At 49.0% G+C, this 20,868-nt stretch overlaps 1 protein-coding gene and 1 long non-coding RNA gene across 3 annotated transcripts in view; one reads left to right on the forward strand and one right to left on the reverse strand.

Moving 5' to 3' along the window:
- Positions 1 to 20,868, forward strand: part of EGFR (epidermal growth factor receptor) — a 193,752-nt gene that overhangs the window by 153,224 nt on the left and 19,660 nt on the right. For both annotated transcript variants that reach the window (XM_033194501.1, XM_033194502.1), the window contains 5 exons: positions 1,437 to 1,475; positions 3,245 to 3,386; positions 4,191 to 4,313; positions 4,960 to 5,058; positions 11,419 to 11,604. In XM_033194501.1, the coding sequence (XP_033050392.1) occupies positions 1,437 to 1,475; positions 3,245 to 3,386; positions 4,191 to 4,313; positions 4,960 to 5,058; positions 11,419 to 11,604 (589 nt within the window). The remainder of the gene's footprint in view (positions 1 to 1,436; positions 1,476 to 3,244; positions 3,387 to 4,190; positions 4,314 to 4,959; positions 5,059 to 11,418; positions 11,605 to 20,868) is intronic.
- On the reverse strand, positions 9,875 to 19,235 carry LOC117073507. Its single transcript, XR_004433256.1, has 2 exons — positions 18,954 to 19,235; positions 9,875 to 12,588 (listed from the first exon to the last, which is right to left on the reverse strand). It is a non-coding gene; the product is annotated as an uncharacterized LOC117073507 (long non-coding RNA).

The following is a 20,868-nucleotide window of genomic DNA, read 5'->3' on the forward strand; positions in this document are numbered from 1 at the left end:
CCGTCCTGCCATTGTCCTTGTCTAGCTTCTCTTCAAGGGTCAACTGGTCTACCTTTCCCTATAAGCTTGTGTGTCACAGCTTCTTGTTAGCAATCCCTGTGGTTGCCCAAAAGCACTTTCAGAGGCTGCATAAGACTCTGCATGTTGTAGAAAATTTGCAGTTTCAATCTGCCCTCCCTCTGCAGGGTATTCCCATTGTATTGCGTTCAGCAGGCAGGGAGAGACTGCTGTAAGGACAGTTCCTGAGTGACTGCTTTCTGTCTTGGACTATTTGGTGTCTGCAGGAGGTAATGGGGTGAGCAGTAACGAGGCCTCCTGTATATTCCACCCCCTATGAAGCCTGCGTGTTTGGTTTATGAACTAAGCTCAAAGGCACCACAGTGGTAAGACTGCACTACATGACACCATGGAAAAGAGGTAGCGCCCAGACCCCCAAATTAAGAAGAGCAGTGTAGAGACTAGAGACCTGGAGATCAGAAACGGAAACTGTTAGGACCAGATTATAGTGTTAAACCAGGGCTCCCCAGGCCTCTCACATATTGAAATGTACTTGTCCATCTTTCCCCAAGTCAGGAAATGGGAGTCTCAAAGCCACGTTATTCTGCCTTTTTAAACTACCGTCCTGTAATCAAAGTAATGATGGTAGCGTGTCCCACCAGAATGGGAGCCCAGCTGCTCAGGAGTCATGCTTAGGATGGATCCCATCTCTTCTGCCATTAGAGTTTCAGCTGGGTCAGGGTGGATGCAGCCACCTCCCTGCCTGGCCTTCTGCATCTGTGATCCTCACAGCCTCCTCCAGCCACTGAGCCTCATGCCTTTACTTGTCTGTTCCCCCCCGCTTTTCCTTTCTGCAACCTCTGCATGTGGGCCACCAGATTCTCAAGAGTATCCTACCAGTTTCCTTCCTTCCACTCCCTTTGCCGGTGCCTCTCACCCCATCTAGTAGCCTAACCATCACCCCTAGGACTGACCTCTTCCTCCTCACTGCCAGATGGTTGTTCAAAGCACAGAATTTGTCAGAAACCTGCAGTGACACCATGCTGCCAGGCTTCTCCGTAATTAGCGTGGCCCCAGTCCATGCTTCTAGCCTTGGTTCCTTCTGCCCCTCTTTGAAATTCTAGAGCCAGCTGTGGGACAATTATCTATGTCAAAAGCCAGATGTGAAAACATTTCAATAACAAGCTAGCTGCTTTGTTCAGTGCTAGAACAACGCCTGTCACAGAGTAGAAACTCAAAAATATTTGCTGAGTGAATGAACAAATGAAGAAATGCATACTAAATAATTAACCACCAATCCAACATTCAGACACATTGTGATTTTAATTATTTAAGAGTAGTTTAGCATATACTGCCTTATAATTTAAGTAAAAATCTCCAAGAAATATGCCAAAGAAGTAGAATGAGAAAAATGTATATTTCTCTTTCACTTCCTACAGATGCACTGGGTCAGGTCTTGAAGGCTGTGCAAGGAACGGGTAAGTGTTCACAGCTCTGTATCACATGGACCTCATCAAGAATGACCACACTGCTGTGGGTGAAGATGATGCTTTCCTGCGTTTCTGACTGTCCTCTGTCCTGATCAAGTTTCTATGGCTCTGGGCCAGCCTTCCCCCAGCCAGGGTGTCTGCAGAGACTGCCCAGCTGGTTCCACGTGGCTCCGTGTGCCAACTTTGTCCTCAGTGGAGGGAAGGTTGGACGCGCAGTGCTGGAGCTGCTCCCTGCTCCACCATTGCTTGATGCATGGCCTGCCTCTGACTTCCTCGGTTCCACTGGTTTTGCTGTGTCCTTCTCTGCCTCTAGCTCCTCTTCTTTTCTGTCCACTTACCCCGTTGGTCCCATCACAAGCCTGTGTATGAGTGGCCTTTTTGTTCGATGACACCCTCCAGCGTAGGGGAGTGTTTCTCCTCGCTTTCTTTCCCAGACACACTGCCCAGCAAAGGCAAAAGGGCTTCCTTCAACATCAGCTCTGGCCAGTTTGCCAGAGCAAAGCCCTGAGAAAAGCAAAGTTGTAAAATCTTGTTCAAACTCACTAGGAAAGAGTGGTGTTACCCTCGACGGCGTCTAGCCGGGAATCAGGGAATTACACACCAAGCACCTGTTTGCCATTCTGGATGTTTCCGAACACGAACCGAACTTCCAGGCCACTCTGCCATCTCTGGTAACGTCTACAAAGTCCCTTCCTCACCACTGCCCTTCCTTCATTTTGGCCTGCTCTTCTGCCCCTGAGTGGACAACCATAGCTCTCCCTCCTGCCATTAGTGCCACATGATCGAGGAAGAAGGCAACTTTGCAGAGACTGGGTCCCCTTCCACTCCCGTCTCTTCAGTGAGCTGCTACGACACCCAGCAGAACTTCCCCACTCCACCCTGCAATCTCAGGGATCTTAATCATGGGGCTTTCCACCACATGTCCACCTTGAAACCAGTCATGGCCATTCCTTCTTACGTCTGCTCTTTTCCATCTTTTTCTTCTCCTGTTCACCCACCCTCACTCCTGTGGCTCTCTATGGACATGCACTCCATAGCAAATGATTCTGTATATCTTCCGGTATTCTAGTGAGCTGACACACGTGGCTTCTGGTTTCTTCTCTCTGGAACTAGACATGACCTCTCTGGGAGGGAGGATTAAATGCACCTTATGGATTGAGGCTGCATGACGACATCACTCATCACAATGATTCTTTCTATGTCTGGATCCTATCCCTTTATAACCCCCTTCAAGCTCATTCAGAGAGTATTTCACACAATCCGTGTGCTCATCTTGCAAGTCAAGGACCCAGAGGAGTCTCAGCATTGTCAAAAAGTCCCTTCACACAGCCTGACCGGAGGCAGTGCCTGCTCCATGTGTATGGACTACGGCACTTCAACTGCATGGAAATACTCTTGAAATGAACAAAATGCCAATCCATGAAAAAGCATTATTGAAGTCTAAGTTATTTTTTGAATTATATTTTGTTAATCAACAAATTGAAAAACACTCATCATATTGAGAGGTCCAGATAAAGCCTCAATTTTAAAAAATGAGGAAAATTGGGCCTGGTAGGAGACTGGGGGGAACTTGAGAAAGTTGGAAACATTGCCCTAGAAGCCTGTTTTTTCTCCTTTTAGAAGCTACACAGTATCTCACTTTCCCAGATCATTCTACAAGATGTCAGTGTGCTGAAATATTCAGGGGCATGTTGAGTGCCAAGGCCATGGAATCTGTCAGCAATCTCACCCTTCCTTGTTCCTCCACCTCATTCCAGGCCTAAGATCCCGTCCATCGCCACTGGGATGGTGGGGGCCCTCCTCTTGCTGCTGGTGGTGGCCCTGGGGATCGGCCTCTTCATGCGAAGGCGCCACATCGTTCGGAAGCGCACACTGCGGAGGCTGCTGCAGGAGAGGGAGGTGAGTACCAGGACTGGGTGCGCTCAGGAGCCCTCGCACCCCAATGGGAACAAGGGCCAGCCCCGGGAACGGACCATTAGCAGTTGTGTATGTTAGACACATAATTGTATTATGATGCAGAAAGAATCTCTGAATGTGCAGTTATACCCAGTTAGTGACATATTGGTATATCCATCCGAGGAAACGGCAATGTTTCTAGACTGCACCCTTCAATGCCCACAAAGCTGTGTGGCATCTGCTTAGGAGCTGGTGCCTGTGTGTGCGTAGGAGGGAGGCCGGGAAGTCTAGATGCTGATCCTCTGCTGGCACTGTGGCAGAGGCAAGAGATTCCTGCTTTGGAAAACACCATTGTCTACACAGTGGCTTTGTCCATGATGGACTCTGCCTCAGCCCAGTCCTGTGCTGGAAGCCATGATCTATGGCAAGAGCAACCCCCCAGCTCATAAGCATAAAGGCATGTGATATGCCCCGACAGACACCAAAATGACTGCCACACACAACTTCCCTACTGGAGTTTTTCAATCCAGCTAGTAGGCGTGGAAACAGAAATAGAAATTGTGTTTGTTGAAAGGTAGCTGTTCATTTAAAGAACACCTGTATCAGAGCCTGTGTTTCTACCAACTTCTGTCAAGCTCTGTAAAGAAGGTGTACATTTGTCCTTCCAAATGAGCTGGCAAGTGCCGTGTCCTGGCACCCAAGCACATGCCATGGCTGCTGCTCCCCCTGCTGGGCCACGTCTGGCACTGCTTCCCAGCGTGGTGAGCGCTGAGGGGACCCTTGTCTCTGTGTTCTTGTTCCCCCCAGCTTGTGGAGCCTCTTACGCCCAGTGGAGAAGCTCCCAACCAAGCTCTCTTGAGGATCTTGAAGGAAACTGAATTCAAGAAGATCAAAGTGCTGGGCTCCGGTGCGTTCGGAACTGTGTATAAGGTAAGGTCTCTGGGCTGGACCGCAGGGCCCCTCATGGTCTGGTGGGGAGCCCAGAGTTCTCGAAAGCTGTATATTTCCATCATCGACTTTACTCTTTGTTTCACTGAATGTTTGGGAAACTCCAGTGTTTTTCCCAAGTTATTGAGAGGAAATCTTTTTCCAAGATTCTCTTTTTCCAAGAACCACAATGATCAGTAGTCCTGATGCCATTGACCTTGCCGTGGGGCGCAGCACAGGGCGGAAGGAGGGCCGCCTCTCACCGCACGGCATCAGAATGCAGCCTAGCTAAAATGGGCTCCTCTTCATTTGCTTCTTCTAGATCCTCTTTGCATGAAATCTGATTTCAGTTAGGCCTAGACGCAACATCATTAAATTCTGGATGAAATGATCTGCACGGACTTTATAACAGGCTTTATAAGCTTGAGATTCTTTTATCTAAATAATCGGTGTGATTCGTGGAGCCTAACAGCTGCAGGGCTGCGGGAGCGTCATAGCCCCCAGCAATATCAGCCTTGGATGTGGCTCCACTGCCCCAGTGTCCCTCACTTTGGGATGCATTGCTGGTAAAATCCACCCAGCTCACTGGGCAGCTTGTGGCACTGTCTCACAATTGCCCGTTAACATCTTCCCTCTCTCTCTGTCATAGGGACTCTGGATCCCAGAAGGTGAGAAAGTTAAAATTCCCGTCGCTATCAAGGAATTAAGAGAAGCAACATCTCCAAAAGCCAACAAGGAAATCCTCGATGTGAGTTTCTGCTTTGCTGTGTAGGGGTCCATGACTCTGGACCTCAGGGCCCACCTTTTCTCATGTCTGGCAGCTGCTCTGCTGTAAACCCTGCTCATCTCCACATCCTAAATGTTCACTTTCCATGTCTTTCCCTTTCTAGCTATAGTGGGCATAACTCCCTCCCCTTAGAGACAACACTGGCCTCTCCCATGCTGGTATTCACCCCAAAAGGCTGGAAACAGGCAATCACTGGCATCTGCCCAGCACTAGTTTCTTGATGCATGATGAGTGAGTGCTCTTGGTGAGCCTGGAGCATGGGTGTTGTTTGCAGTATTTTTTGGATGAAGAAATGGAGGCATAAAAAAATTGACTGACCATTATATGGCTGGGATAGGGTTTAAACCCCTTGTTATTTCTGACTCTGAAACTTGCATTCAATTCACTACACCAAGTTATCTCATCTTTGAAATGGCTTTTTTAAAGGTGCCTAGAATATGATGGCGTGCAGTCTATGAACTGTTGCCCACCTGCTGTACTTTCTCTCAAAATAATTCACATTTTTCTCCAGTGTCTGTTCATTGTTACTTTGTGGAATAAGTTCTTGGAAAATTCCACAAGATAATTGTTATCTTCTTACTACCAATTCTATTGAACTTTCTCCACCTTCTCTGGGCCTTCCCCCAGCCAGTGGTGGGAAGACATTGGCTGGGGTCTGACAGAGCCTCTTCTACACTGGCTTGGGTTCGCTGTGAGTTCATGGAAACCTTTACTCTTGTCCCAACACAGAGCAAGTGAAAGAGGAGGTCAAGGGGCTCAGGCAGCGGACTAGGGAAGCAGAATCAAGGAAAAGGAAAAATGGCTGTCCTTATTACCTCAAAACCCTAGAGAATTTAGTTGATCTTACAGCCAAGAAGGACAAAAGCCAGAGAGTGATATCCCCCACCTCATGTCTAACACACAGAATACACAGCAAGCTAAGAGAACATGGGCCTTCATAAAATTGTCTTAAGACACTATTTTTTAATTGGAGAAAATCTACAGTTTAATTTTCTCTCAGCAGCTTTTCTTCCTTTTATTATAGTAGGGGAAATGCCATGTTGATATACTTCTAAATGAAAGATGATGAATTGATATAGTACAATAAAAAATCTGTAAAACTTGATGATATACTTATCAAGAAAAATTAGCTTTCATTTTAATGGTTTACAAATTGAGTCAAGTCCTAGTAACAAAATGTTAAGTCTATTAATATAACCACAAGAAATACAGAAAGATGGGCAATCTGTGAAGCCTTTCACTTAAAATCTCTAGACCCTCACCTGTGCTGTGTAGGAAAATCTCCCTGCAGAATTTGCTTCCTTAATTCATTTTTTATTCGTTCAGCACATCCTAATAAATTATATAAAATCATGTTGAAATGGGAATTTCAGTGGTATTTATAATGCAGTATGAGGAGGGTTTGGATGTATTCTAAGACAATAGCTGTGCTTTGGGAAGGAAGCAGTGTTCACTGAAAAGTGCCCCCCAGGACCTTTTAATTGGAGGAAATATGCTTCTATGGAGTTGGAAATGGAGTAGAAGATAGATAAGGTCAAGGCTTAAAAGTTAAGTGCACCCAACATCTGAAGCGTCCATGGGCCTGGCATGGTGGCTTTCACCTGTAATCCCAGCACTTTGGGAGGCTGAGGCAGGAGGATCCCTTGAGCTTAGGAGTTTGAGACCAGCCTGGATAACATACTGAGACCCAGTCTCTACAAAAAAATAAAAAATTAGCTGGGTATGGTGGCTCATGCCTGTAGTCCCAGCTACTCAGCAGATGGGAAGATGGCTTGAGCCCAGGAGATCTAGGCTGCAGTGAGCTAAAATCTTGCCACTGCACTCCAGCCTGGGTGACAAAGCAAGATCCTGCTCAAAAAAATAATTAGATACAGATATTAATATAGATACCTATATATATCTGAATATAGATATGTATATATATACTCTATAGATATGTAGATATATGAATATATCTTATATAATATCATATGATATATATTTAGAGAGATATATATCTCTCTAAATATATTAAATAAATAAAAGAAAGGCTCAGTTTGGCCTCCTGCTCATCCTGTCTCCTCATCACCTCTTCCCCCTCCATCATCTTATTTCCTTGCCCCATGTTTCTTCACTGCAGCCATGTCCCCACTCCTCTCCAATGGTGGATGTCATGTCTGCTGCAGTCAGAGGGCGACAAGCCTGGAGTGTTCCCTGAAGCCTGTGCTTTATCCTGCAGCTCAGGCTGCCTGGGCCTCGCCAGCAATCCTGGCAGGCAGGGCACGGTGCTGGGATGGAGAGGGGGAAGCTGGAGGAGGCACTTTCTGGTAAAGAAAGCAAAAACCAGTAGTGCCCAGGCCAATTTCAATGGGGAGTTAAATAGCACCTTAATCGTGTGGCAGGACACCTCATGGGGCCACGTGTGCTCTTAGAAAGACTCGCATGCATGCATGCACGGCAGCAATGACTCCATACTCACGTTCCCCTGCAGACACCAGGCCCCGCGGCTGGCACACACACTGCAGCCCAGTTCCATGTTGCTAGCAGTGGCTTAGTAAATGAGTAAAGTTCTTAAAATGCAGGGGACACCTGCCCTTCATTCATAAGGCTGGACATACACCTCTCCTTAAGGAGTTCAAAAGCTAATAGAACCCCAATTCTTACGGTAGAGCCGTTCACAGATGAGGCAGACAAGCCAGAAGGAAGGAACCAAAAGTCATGTCAGCAGCTAGGACAAAATAACAGGCTTTCAAGGTCACAAAGCCTCAGGGACACTCCTGCGGTGGGACTGGGCCAGGAGCCATGGGGGCTCCAAATGGGCACTCTGCCTGCCAGCCTGCGGGTGCTGGGGCTCCGCGGAGATTGTTGTGGAATACCAAGCATGCTTGCTGTAGGTCACGGTGCACATTTACCACTTCCAAGACAAACAACCGAGAACAAAGCTCGCTTTAGCTTCTGCGTACACCGAACGGGACACACGACTGAACAGCGTTCCCATTGTGCCTGCTGGGTGGGGAGGAAGTGATGGCCCAGTGGGTCTATCAGATGTTAGTAGGATGGGGCCTGGCAGGGCTCCAGGCTCTGTGTGGCCGACACCCACGCCCCCCGCTCTGCTCCCCATTCCCAGCCCCAGGTCAGCCCTGCGAGGCCCTGCAGCAGATGGGCTGCTCAAACTGCTCTGGTTTGCAGATTCTTCTTCCCTCTCAAATGAATACAATATGTTTTCAAATCTCAACCAGATCTTGAGAAAATAGGAAGAGCCAGAGGGTTTCTTTGGTGTTATGGTTGTACAGCTTCCCAGACTCGGGGGAGAGATGTGATTTGTGCTTTCTGGCAATCCTATGGCCTATTAATTTTTCCATAGGCTTTCCAGTTTAAATTTAGAGTAGGCAATGGAAAGGGAATGCAAAACAGATTTCTAGGTGTGCTGTGTGTGTGTGTGTGTGTCTCACGTCTAAAGTCCGTTAACTGGAGCACCCAACAGGCCCCACAGGCTGCCCTCACACACAGGACCTGGGGAGCCTCCGAACCATTGGGGTGAGCAGCGGGCCATGGAGGGAGCCAGGGTCAGGAGACCTGGCTGTGGGCCCAGACCTGACCCTGGGCAGGGTGGCCTCAGGTGGGCCGTTCACCTCGTCAGCCTCAGCTTACCCTCTGACTATGGTGACCTCAGACAAAATACACTTCCTGACCCTGTCCCATTCTGACTTTTTATAAACAAGCACTTCTCCGAGTTGAAAGGATATTTTCAATATCTACTGAGTCCACAGATATTAAACATCTCTCTTCTTTAAAATTGTGACATTATGTTTAGAATATAAAAGGAAAATAACACACACTCTCCTTGAAAATAGAAAGCCTAAACACTCTGCAGAAAATATTTAAAGCTATAGTTTTTGTTTGTTTGTCTTGAATGAAAGTGGCCTGGACTTTGACTTGCTTTGAGTCTTTGACCTTGCGTGACTTCAGTACAGTTCAACCCTGACAGTTTTGAAGTAGGTATGTGCCTAGATCTGCCCTAGTCCCTGCTGGAATGTCGAAGAAGCAAAGGTCCAGGCCCTCAGAGCAGTTGCCACATACTTGCCAACAGATACGGGGCAGAGACTTGAGGCAATATAAGAGCAAGTGTGTGCCAGGCGACCCGACACTGCAGAGCGCCAGCTAGACCCTAGGCGTGTGTTAGGAGCTGACCAAGCCATTCTTTCCTCAAAGAGCTTGGTGGGAAGGGCACTTTTTAAATCACACAAACATTTAAGGACAGATTATGATGAGTGCCCCAAAGCAGTGGCTCTTCAGCTTCATCAAGCTTCAGAATCCAGACGGTTTGTTCACAGGGAAGGCTGGGCCTGTCTCCTGCATTTCACCCTCTTGGCCTGGGGTGGGGCCCAAGAATGTGTGGCTCTAAAAGGTTCATAGGCAATGCCTAGGCTGCTTTCTGAAGGAAAAACTGCAAGATACCAGGAGAGTTTCATTTAGATTGAAGAGTCAAGGAAGGCTCCTCTGAGAAAGAGTCTGCTAAGGAGGAGGTGGAAGGTTCTGGGGACAGAGGTCCTCCCGTGGGTAAGGGCGGAGGGAAGCTCTCCTGGGGAGAAAGTGGGCAGCAGGACCAGAGGCTGGAGGGAGGAGGGCAGGCAGTCTTGGGGCTTCCCAAGAACAGGGAAGGCCAGGGCAGGGTTTAGGGCAAGGAAAGTGTGTGAGCATATTTGTATTTTAGTAAATATTTACAGTTTGCCCTCCATGTCTGCAGTTTCCTATCCATGGATTCAGTCAACTACGATCAAAAACATGGGGGAAAAAATTGCAACAGTACTGAACATATACGGACTTTTTTTCTTGTCATTATTCCCTAAACAATACAGCATAACAGTTATTCACATAGCATTTGCATTGTATTAGGTACTATAGGTAATCAGGAGATGCTGTAAAGTAGACGGGAGGATGTTTGTAGATTACACGCAAATGCTGTGCCATTTTATGTCAGGGGCTCGAGCATCCTCGCATTTTGATATCTGAGGGAGGTCCTGGAACCAATTCCCCAGACACTGAGGATTGACTGTCTGTATCCCCTCACCCCACCTTGCCTTTGTCTCCTGTCTCCTATCTCCACCCTGCCTCCCGCCAGCCTGTTGCACCTGACCTGCCCAGGCACCCTGGAGCAGCACCCTATCTCAGACCCTGGCCCGGTGTGTTCACTTCTGCAGAGACACTAACTTGCCCAAGTCCACACTCAAACACAGGCATTGCTGAGATGCGAAAAGCAGCTCTGCATGCATTCTGCTTCAGTCCGTGTGTTCTTTTCCACATCTGAATAAAAGGTCACCACCATTTGTATTTTAAAGGAAAAGATAATTTATGAGTGGAAATTGGAGATTCCCTTATTCTCAGACAGAAAAGAGGGCCCCATTGTGTGCATGACTGCAAATAAATTTAGCTTCCTCAGCCCAAGAATAGCAGAAGGGTTAAAATAAAGTCTTTATTTATGGCTCTGTCAAAGGAAGGCCCCTGCCTTGGCAGCCAGCCGGAATTAGCGGGCAGCAGATGCCTGACTCAGTGCATCATGGATTTCCCATAGGAAGTCTGGGGGCACAGCACAGAGAGACCACTTCTCTTTAGAAATGGGTCCCGGGCAGCCAGGCAGCCTTTAGTCACTATAGATTGAATGCTCTGTCCATTTCAAAGCCTGGGACTGGTCCATTGAAAGAGCTTGTCCAGCTACTCTTTGCAGAGGTGCTGCGGGCAGGATCCCCAGACCAAATGCCCACCCATTTCCCAGAGCACAGTCATGGCCAAACCTGGCCTGTGGGGCAGGATGGCCTTTCTCCCCGCTGGCTCAGTGCTCCCTAGATGCCTTCTCCATCGCCTCTCCCCTGCAGCACCCGCAGCCAGTGTCCCTGATGTGCAGGGTCAGTCATTACCCAGGGTGTTCTGGACCCCACACACAGAGTCCCACAGGCCCTCATGATATTTTAAACCACAGCATCCTTAACCTTGAGGCAGAGGTCTTCATAACAAAGACAGTATCAGTTCCCAAACTCAGAGATCAGGTGACTCCGGTTCCTCCTTTATCCAATGTGCTCCTGATGGCCACTGTTGCCTGGGCCTCTCTGTCATGGGGAATCCCCAGATGCACCCAGGAGGGGCACCCTCCCACTGCATCTGTCACTTCACAGCCCTACATAAACGTCCTTGCTCTAGGTCTTTTGCAGGCACAGCTTTTCCTCCATGAGTATATATTTCAAAACTCAAGATCACATTCATGCGTTTTCACCTGGAAGGGGTCCATGTGCCCCTCCTTCTGGCCGCCATGGGAAGCCCCACTGACACGCCTCTCCCTCCCTCCAGGAAGCCTACGTGATGGCCAGCGTGGACAACCCCCATGTGTGCCGCCTGCTGGGCATCTGCCTCACCTCCACCGTGCAGCTTATCACACAGCTCATGCCCTTCGGCTGCCTCCTGGACTATGTCCGGGAACACAAGGACAATATTGGCTCTCAGTACCTGCTCAACTGGTGTGTGCAGATTGCAAAGGTAATCGGGGAGGGGAGATAAGGAGCCGGGATCCTCACATGTGGTCTGTGCTCCTGGGATAGCGAGAGTTTGCCATGGGGATGTGTGTGTGCATGCATGCAGCACACACACATTCCTTTATTTTGGATCCAATAAAGTTGGATCTTCTTGTGCACGAATCGGTGCCTGTCCCCTCTGCATGTGGAAACTCTCATCAATCAGCTACCTTTGAAGAATTTTCTCTTTATTGAGTGCTCAGTATGGTCTGATGTCTGTGTTCTTATTTCTCTGGAATTCTTTGTGAATACTGTGGTGATTTGTAGTGGAGAAGGAGTATTGCTTCCCCCAGTCAGGACTTGATGACAAGGTAAGCAAGCCAGGCCGAGGCCAGGAGGACCCAGGTGATGGTGGTGGAGTGGAGCAGGTGCCTCGCAGGAGGCCCAGTGAGCAGGTGCAAGGAGCCAACAGAGGGCGCAGCTGCTGCTGCTATGTGGCTGGGGCTTTGGCTAAGTGTCCCCCTTTCCACAGGCTCGCTCCAGAGCCAGGGCGGGGCTGAGAGAGCAGAGTGGTCAGGTAGTCCTGCCTGAGTGCTGGAGGCAGGCACAGAGCAACAAGCCAGGTATTTCACAGCTTGTGTGGACCCAGAAAGACTTCTGCTTTTGCCCCAAACCCCTCCCATCTCCATCCCAGTCTTGTATCAGTTATTTGCACTCAGCTTGCTAAGTCCTATTTTTTTCTGACAGTGGGTATATATTTCACCCCATTGACTTTAAAGAATTTGCAGGCAGGCCCTGTCTCTGAGAATACGTTGTTGCCCCTCCTCTCCCTCCGACAGCAGGGCAGGGAGTCCAGGGATGTGCCAGGGACCAGAGGGAGGGAGCAGATGCCCACCCGGCCTGGCAGGTCCTCCTTATTGCTTGCATTCCCCTGGTTAGCTGTGGCAGTCAGTCCTGCCAAGTCACTCGTGAGGTGTTTGCCCAGCTCCAGGCAGATGTAAAAGGTGGCCTACAAGAAGACAAACAAAAACATCTGGAGTGCTCTTATGCCAGCAGCTGCCCTTGACACCACCAGGCAGGCTCTTGCTGGGAGCCGTGGTGCTTGGGTCCACTCCCTCCCATCACGGAGCTCCTGGGCCGCATTGCAGAAGCAGGGACCACCTCCGAGGATAACCAGACAGCAGCACACCCTGAACAGCCCCTTTCACTCCAGCACCATCAGGCATTGATTTCTCAGCTGCAGCCACAGGCGGCCCCCAGCAGCCCAGGAAGTGGGGAATGCTCACGCTTCTCTGACCACAAAAATCACTGAATGTTTTTGCCATTCTCATGGTCATAACTTTGGCCACAGAGTAGAACACTCCCATGACCGTAGTTAGACAGTGGTCCTGGGAGAGGATCCTGTGTGCCTCTTTTTATTGGGAGATGCTTGTTATTTCTGTGTGTGGCTGCATTTGTTTCCCAAGACTGCCACAACAAATCATCACCAACTTGGTAGTTCAACATAGCACAGATTTATTCCCTTCTGGCTCTGGAGGCCAGGCATCGAAAGGCCATGCTCCTGCAAGCATTCTGGGAAGGATCTTCCTGCCTCTCTGGCTTCTGGTGGCCCCAGCATCCCTGCGCTGGGGCTGCACCTCCCCACGTCAACCTCTGTCTTCATATGGCCTCTTCCTGTGTCTCTGCAACCACAGGCCCCTCTCCTTTCTCTTAATAAAGACACCAGTCATCGAGCTCGAAAATTGCTAAGAGAGTCTATTGTAAATCTTCTTAGCACAAAAAAAAGATAGATATGTGAAGTGATAGATATATTAGTTTGATTTGATCACTCCACTATGTGTATAGATGTCAAAACAAACATTGCGCTCCATAAAGGTATATATTAAAAAAGATCCCAGTCATTGCATTTAGGACCCACCCTAAATCCAGGATGATTTCATTTCAAGATTTTTAGATTTGCAAAACCCCATTTCCAAATAAGGTCACATTCTGCAGTTCTGGGTAGATGTGAAATGTGGGGACACTGTGCAACCTACTGTCTTGGGGAGTAGGTGGTCAGCCTGGAGCAGGTGTTGCTGTGTGTGGAGCTAGGTCCACTCATGCCCTGACCTGGAACCCAGACCTGATTCCCCAGCTCTCCTCCTGGTTATCTGAAGCAGGGAATGGAGAGCACTGCCCTCCTTGCCCGGCAGTCTCTATCACCTGGTTTTACTTTCCTCTTAGCACATATTGCCCCAGAAGATTTGGTTGGTTTATGGCTTACTTGAGTTTGTGCCTACCTGTCCCAACCAGGAGGTGAGCCCTGGCTGTCCCCCGAACCCAGCCCTGCATGTGGGAGCTGCCCCTCCCCCGCTTATCAGAGGGGGCCAACAGTCCGCAGCTGTTCTTAATCGTCTCCCAGTAACCCCCAGGTCCACAAAGGTGACTCCTCACGTGGTGGAGAGGTGGCCAGGCCATCCATGTGTAATGTGTACATGACTGTTTTCCTTAAGGGGCACGTAGTCTTGGCAGGTTTCGCCCAATACAGGACGAGCTCAGGACTCCAGTGGACTGTGGATTCAGATCTGGATTCTGGCACATTTGCCGTGTGAGCGTGGGCACGTTGCTGGCCTCTCTGCGCCTGGTCTCCCGGCTGTGGAGTGTGTTCTGCACCTTGTCTTTCTGGGAAGTAGGGAGGGCAGTGAGCCCCTTCACATCGCCCACCATGGGCCCAGCCTGATCCCCACTGAGTGTTCCTTTCCTCCTTTGATCCCCTTTGGCTGACCTAGGTTGGAGCAGCCACTAAAATATACCCAGAAACATCCTCCTAATCTACATCTGCGCCAACCCTCATTCCCTAGCTCGGCATGACCGTCACGCGCCCACCATTGCTCCTGAGCTCCGCTGCTCATGAGCTGCTCTCTGGCCCTCCTTCTCACGCTCACACTCCAGTCGGCCTGACCTAGATAAGTGGAGGTTTATTTGACCCCAAAAATTAGCCTTCTACAAACGAATATAATAGTGCCATTACAGAGAATTCACTTAGTGCGGGTCCCATTTAAGCAGAAGTTACTGAAAGCCTGAGTTTAAGTTTCCAGGGCCTGAAAGTTTTCCATGATAGTTTTCTACGTAATGTTACCTACAATTTCAACCTGTTATTTAAAGCCATTCTTGTGTTTGTTGTACTTTGATTAGCTTTATTTTGATTTGAAGTCCTTTTACATTATGGGCAGTTAACACTTTGGCTCTGTGAGATTTGCTTTTTAGTTCACAAAAGAAATCTCATTCCTCTGTATTTGAATAGCTGCAATGATGGAACAGCTGTCCCCGGAGGGAAATTAAAACAATGATTCCCCAAATTGTAAAGACAGAAATTTGCTCTTGGGTTACTTACAATGTATCTGAGTATTAAAAATTTTTCTTTTTAAACGTTTGAAGTAAAACTACCCAGAAACACTTAGTGGCTGACTAGAAACTAAACTCCTGGCATCCTCAAAGTGGGATTTATTGGCTTATAAATGTCCTGTGTTGATTGACAAAGGCACAAACTATCTTGGGAAGTTTTCTTCTAAATATTGATGGGAGAGCTGGCCACTGTTATGCAGGTTTCATTGTCCTGACTAAACTGCTAAAGAGATTACATAAAATGATATCAACTAGACAAAAGAAAGAATAAAAAAAAACAGAGGTGTCCTGGGAGGAATCCGGATGAGACCAGTAGACCATGAGAGAGACATCCCTTGCCCTCTACAGGGAAAATGGGTTTTGTTCTCCACATGCAAAACCATCTCAGGAGCTTGTGAAGACACCACCTGCTTACCAGCCAGAAAGAGCAGGTGCCTCCTAAATTCCCCACGCAGGAGATCACGGTGGCTTTCACGCACTAGGAGTAAGTTAGACTTAAGAAAACCTGTCTACTCTTCCTGGGATTTACAAGCCAGCTAGTAAATCCCAGAATAAATCACACAGCACAATCATCCAAAGATCCCGTCATCCGTGCCGTTTGGAAAGCCCTGCTCCTGCACCGCCCTCTCCCCGTGGAGCCTCCCATGCCCAGGACTGCACAGTCCTGCCATTCAGACTGCAACTCATCTCACATTCTTCCAAACTATTTGGACAACAGAGCTTTCTCATCACCATTGCAGATTATAGTCTCACAGAATTGAGTGTTCAGGCAGACAATGATGTGGTTCTGTAGTACAGCAAACAATAACAATTTACAGTGCTGAGGCAGTTTACCAGGCCTGGTGAACTATGCACGGTAGCGGCAGGGCAAGGCTCTCAGAATGAAACTGGCTTACAAGTGGCACTCTCTGACCACAAATCTATGAGCACCAAACTATACTCAGTTCCATCTATGTGGTAAAATTTAATGCAGATAAACATCAAAGGAAACTTCAAAGTTTCCTTTTTTCAAGTACGTGGGCTACTTAATTTGGTCCAAGTTCATTTTAAAAAGCCCTAGGCGCTTTCACAGCTCCCCTACTGACAAGAGGCCCCAGTGCCTGTGAGCTGCTAATGGGAAGGAGAAGAAGAAGAGCTGAGTGGGCCTGGCTATCCCGTCCACATTGGGAGACAGGGAAGGAGACTCCACACTGGTGGCGCCAACACATTCCAGGCCACTGGGGCCTATTCCTAGGCACCAGGTCACGAAAACCACGCTGACAGATCGTGCTGTGTGTGTGTCATAGTGCACAAGCAGGACGGTGAGAGAGTGAAAGTGACACTGGGTGGAGCACTGAGGAAGGGCCACAGTGCGTTGGTGGAGATAGGCTGTCGTGGAGAAGAGACCCTGGCTTGCTCTACGTAGCTTCCAATGCAGCTTCAAGGCAGGTCCCAGAGGGCTCCAGCCTTCGTCGTCCAGGTCTACTCCCTCCCCTCACGGCTTTCCCATCCTCAGATGAGGATTTGGCAGAGCCTACCCCTGCTGACTAACTGTGGCCCTAGGGTGGTGACTCAGCCCTGCACCTCCTGCTCCCATCTGCACTGGGCCAGAGAGGATGACTTACCCAGCACGTTCACATCACACAGCTTTGTGGGTTCCTAGGTCCAAGGACCAGAGATTTCAGTTATATGAGCTATTTTTTTATTTGTTCTTGCATGTTCCACAAAGGGTTGTAGCTAAACTTAACCTAATGATCACTTTAGTATGTCACTAAGAAGCCAAAGCTCACAGTGCTATTGAAGCACATTCATCATCTTTAGACATTTTGACTATTTATTTCTTAAGCACCTGCTAGTGTTAAGCATCACATGAAATATATATAGAAGTAAGACAAAATTTCTTATCTCCCCAAGTTTGCCAACAAATACAGAACAGGAAGGGAAGCAGATCAGAGCAGGAGACGCAGCTGTCGTGAAGCCACAGTGCAAGGCGCAGGGAGGGTGAGCTCCGAGGCCAAATGGACTGGGTCTGTCAGCCAAGCCCCCTGGCTCTGGAAAGACAGCAGAGAACAAGCCAGATGGCCCCTCACTCTCCAGAGCCCTGAGTCCTGCAGACCAAACAGCATGACAAGTCGTTTCCCTGTCCTGGAGGCCTCTGTAGGTGAGAGTTGGCTGTGAATAGGGCATGAAGGCACTCAAGGGTGGGGAAGTGACTCTGACTGGGAGATGCTGAGGACAGGGAGGAAGCCACCAGGTAAGGGACACTGGGGAGGGAGGGGTGGACCCCTCAAGGCCAAGCACACGGAGCCTCATCACAAAGGCAAGATGGTGGCCAAATTCAAGGTCGCTGCAAAAGGGATGGAGAAGAGAAGATAGATTTGGCATTTAGAGGAATGGTGACAATCATAAGCACCTCCACGGGACTCTCCATGGGTGCTGTCTAAGCAAGTGCTGTCTCTGCATAAACTCATTCCACCCTCTGATTAACCCATTCTACATATGGGAAAACAAAGGCATGCAGCGTTCATGTCACTTGCCAAGATCTCAGGATTTGATCCAAGTGGCCCAGTTCCATGGCGCAGCCTCTCAGCCTGCACGGATGCCCCAGCTCAGAGCACAACTCTCAGGATAGGGGTCCCAGCAGCACCCCCTCCCTGAACAGCAAGGGTGCCCGTGCTACACCACTTCTGTCTGGGAATAGGACATTCTGACACTTTCCTGCCTTCCGAGGTCCAGCACTTACTCTGTGCCCACCTGGGAAGGTGACAAGATGGCCCGAGGAACAGACTCTTCCATTTTTGGGGAGCTCAAGGCCACAGATGCTCTGAAATCTGGAGTCCAGAGGCAGGAGCGGAGGCTTCTCCTGGTGGCCACTCTGCTTAAACACGTCATCAGATCTGTAGCTTCGGAGTCCCCCGAACCCCATCCCTTACCTCTGCCAGCTGCGGGTGGGTCTCTGGGGTGGGGCTGCCCTCCCCACCTGCACCCCAAGGGCTGAAAGGTTGAGGTGAGAACACCATCATTTATACAGGGGGATCCTGGAAGTTGAGGCCCGAGAAAGCCCTGCGGGGCCTCTCACCTTCTCCCTAGCTGTGGTCAGGAATGTCTGGCCTTGCCTGCCTCAGGACCAGCCCAAAGTGGAGGTGAGGGGTGAGCCCCAACCCCCAGGGGAAAGGTGATGGTGATCTTGGTCTCAGCATGGTTCTGGTAGAGGTGGGTTAATTTGAAGATGATGAACCTTAAGCCTCTTTCTGATCTTGCTTTAAATAAATACTTCTGAACAACAGCAACAACAAAATAGTGTTGATAGGAAAACCCTCTACTCCACAAGAACCATGCGGCTTTCTCATCCTCGCATCCTCCACTTCCTTCCTCACTAAGTCACTGCTCCATGAGCTCTTCCACAGGAGATTTACAAAACAGAGTACAAACAATCCAGTTCCCGCCTCTCACTCTGAACTCCTCCCAAGACTTGTGGGGTGCGGCAGCCCCTGGGAACATCCAGCCCTTCAAGGTCAAACACAGCCCCCGCCCCTCGCTCTGGGGAACCCTGCCAGAAAAAGCCCCGACAGCCACGTGGAGCAGAGCCTTCCTTTTTGTGAGTGGAAGTTCCAGGCTGACTTTTCAAATCCCCTTTTAACCTCAGTGCTGTATTTCAAAATTCATTCCAGCTTTCCTGTAGTTATTAACAAAAATAAATACTTTAATTTCAATTAAAGTGAGGGTCTCGGAGAAGAAGCAGGAACTGAGTTTCCTGAGAGGCCCCGCTGAGGCTTTGCTGTTATTGCTTCCTGCGGCCTCTGCTCTGACCCTGGGAGCTCACAGGCCGTATCGTGGCTCTTATCTTTGGGGACCGGTTAAAGCATAACTGCGCCAGGCACAGAGTTGTCCTTTCAAATGTGCCGGCAGTGGAACAGAGACCCATGCGTCAAGTCTCCTCTAAGTTCACATGAGATTCTCTCCTTGTCCCAAAGCTGTCTCTGATTTAAAAACCCTCCTCCAGCTCATTACCTGAATTCCAGAATATGTCCTGTGCTCTCTCTGCCCTTTCCCACGCCTTTGCTGAAAACCTGTGTTCTGAGGAAACAGACACTGTGTGGAAATGCCTCAGGTCCTTTAAAGCCCTGGCCTGAGGAGCGGGGAAGGGCTGGGCCAGAGGTCAGCTGGATTTGTTAGACTGACAGAGTGATGCGGACCTCCCCAGAGGCACGGGACCAAGGTGTGTGCTCATGCTGTCTCATGCTCTCACACATAATGTGTGTGTGTGTGTGTGTGTATGTATATATATACATACATATATATAAAACCCCAAGCAGCCTCTGGCTTAGCAGGCACGTTTCCCAGCAGGGGAATTAAAGCCATGGTCCCAGTAGTGGTCTTGAGGACTCAGGGGATTTGGTCTGTGCAACTACATGCTTCAGCCTCTGGACCCCAGGTCGTCTAACGAGGTGGTTGTATGGGGACTGGGATGGAAAAGGCGTCTGCACAGATGTGTGTGAAATGACTGGCACATCACCAGTGCTCAGCACCATCAGCTGCTATCACCGATCATTCAATCATTCATTCATTCATTCATTCAGTTGTTCATTCTTCAGCAGGCTGTTTTAAAAATGTGCCCAGTATACCAAAATCTCTGCTAAGCATTTAAAGAGGCAGAAGAGAAGTTAGCAATGGTGGTGAAATGAAGCTGGGAATGTGCTCTGAAGGCCTCCTTGTTCATTAAGGCCTCCTTAATGAACATGTAGAAACCACACATTTAATGAACCACACATCTTAATGAACATGTAGAAACCACACATTTTAAATAGAGAGGGAGAAAAGGAGAGGCTCCCGGTCCCCTGCACAGGGACTTGTGTGTGGCTCTTTACTGTAGGCCTGTGCCACTCCTGCTCAATAGCTACCACAGAGAACGCCTTCAACAAATGTGAAGAATGAACAAAAGAGATACAGGGTAGAAGGAAAGGAGAAAACAAAGGTGAGGGTAAGAAATCAAGAGATAGAGAAGAGAGAAGGGGAGACAGCCTGGGAGTTCACACAGCCAAGAAGGTAGACACTCAGTCAAACCAGCAAGAGGCAGAGCCTAACTCTCCCTTTTGAGTGGGCAGGAGTTCATGATATTTAATAAACAGAGGCCTTGCTCTGTAAGAGACAGGGTACCAGGCAGAGAGCAAGTCAGTATCCCAGGAGTCAGATGAGGCAGACGGGAGTGGGGGGCAAGGAGCTTGCCTCTGAAGGAGACCCAGGCTGCCAGAGTAGCAGGGAGTCTGGGCCAGTCCTCTTGGGAAGCGCTTCCTCAGCTTCTGCCCCTCCCTCTCCTCTCCCTTTCCACCCGCCATCCTGACATAATACTTCCTAATTTGGAAGTGTTGTTCCGGAGAAGAACCTGCTCATTTCCTCTTAAGTAGGCAGGAAGCACTAACGTCCAGCAGCACCAGAAACCCGTAGGAGCGCTCTTGGCAGTGCAGGGTGAGGGGACAGTCCATGTAGTCATGAGACGTGGGTGTCAGGCAAGCGTCTCTTTTCCAAAAGAGAAAAACATTAAAGGCCTCACAAATGGCACCTGAAGACTAATTCTGCATAGCATCTTTGTAAGACCCTACGTTCTTGTGATGACTGGTTTTGCCTGAGAAAGAAAAAATTTTAATTTTGCTCTGACATGCCAATTCAACGCATCATTTTCACATAACATTCGTGCAAAAAAAAAGCAAACAACTTGCCAGAAAACTTGAGAATCCATCCACATCTACAGCTCTTCCCTGCAGCCACACTACAGTGGGATCCCTCATACAGAAATGGCAGAGTGGAGCAGGCTGGGGCTGCCTGTTTGTTTCTATTTGCTGCACCACAGCGAGCACTTCTGTGGTGCCCACTCTGTACTAGAAAGTACATGAACATCAGCCATAAAGGGAACTAGAAAGGTGGCCCA

The sequence above is a fragment of the Trachypithecus francoisi genome, unplaced genomic scaffold (genome assembly GCF_009764315.1).
Source record: "Trachypithecus francoisi isolate TF-2019V2 unplaced genomic scaffold, Tfra_2.0 Lachesis_group4, whole genome shotgun sequence".
In the NCBI taxonomy this organism is placed as follows: domain Eukaryota; kingdom Metazoa; phylum Chordata; class Mammalia; order Primates; family Cercopithecidae; genus Trachypithecus; species Trachypithecus francoisi.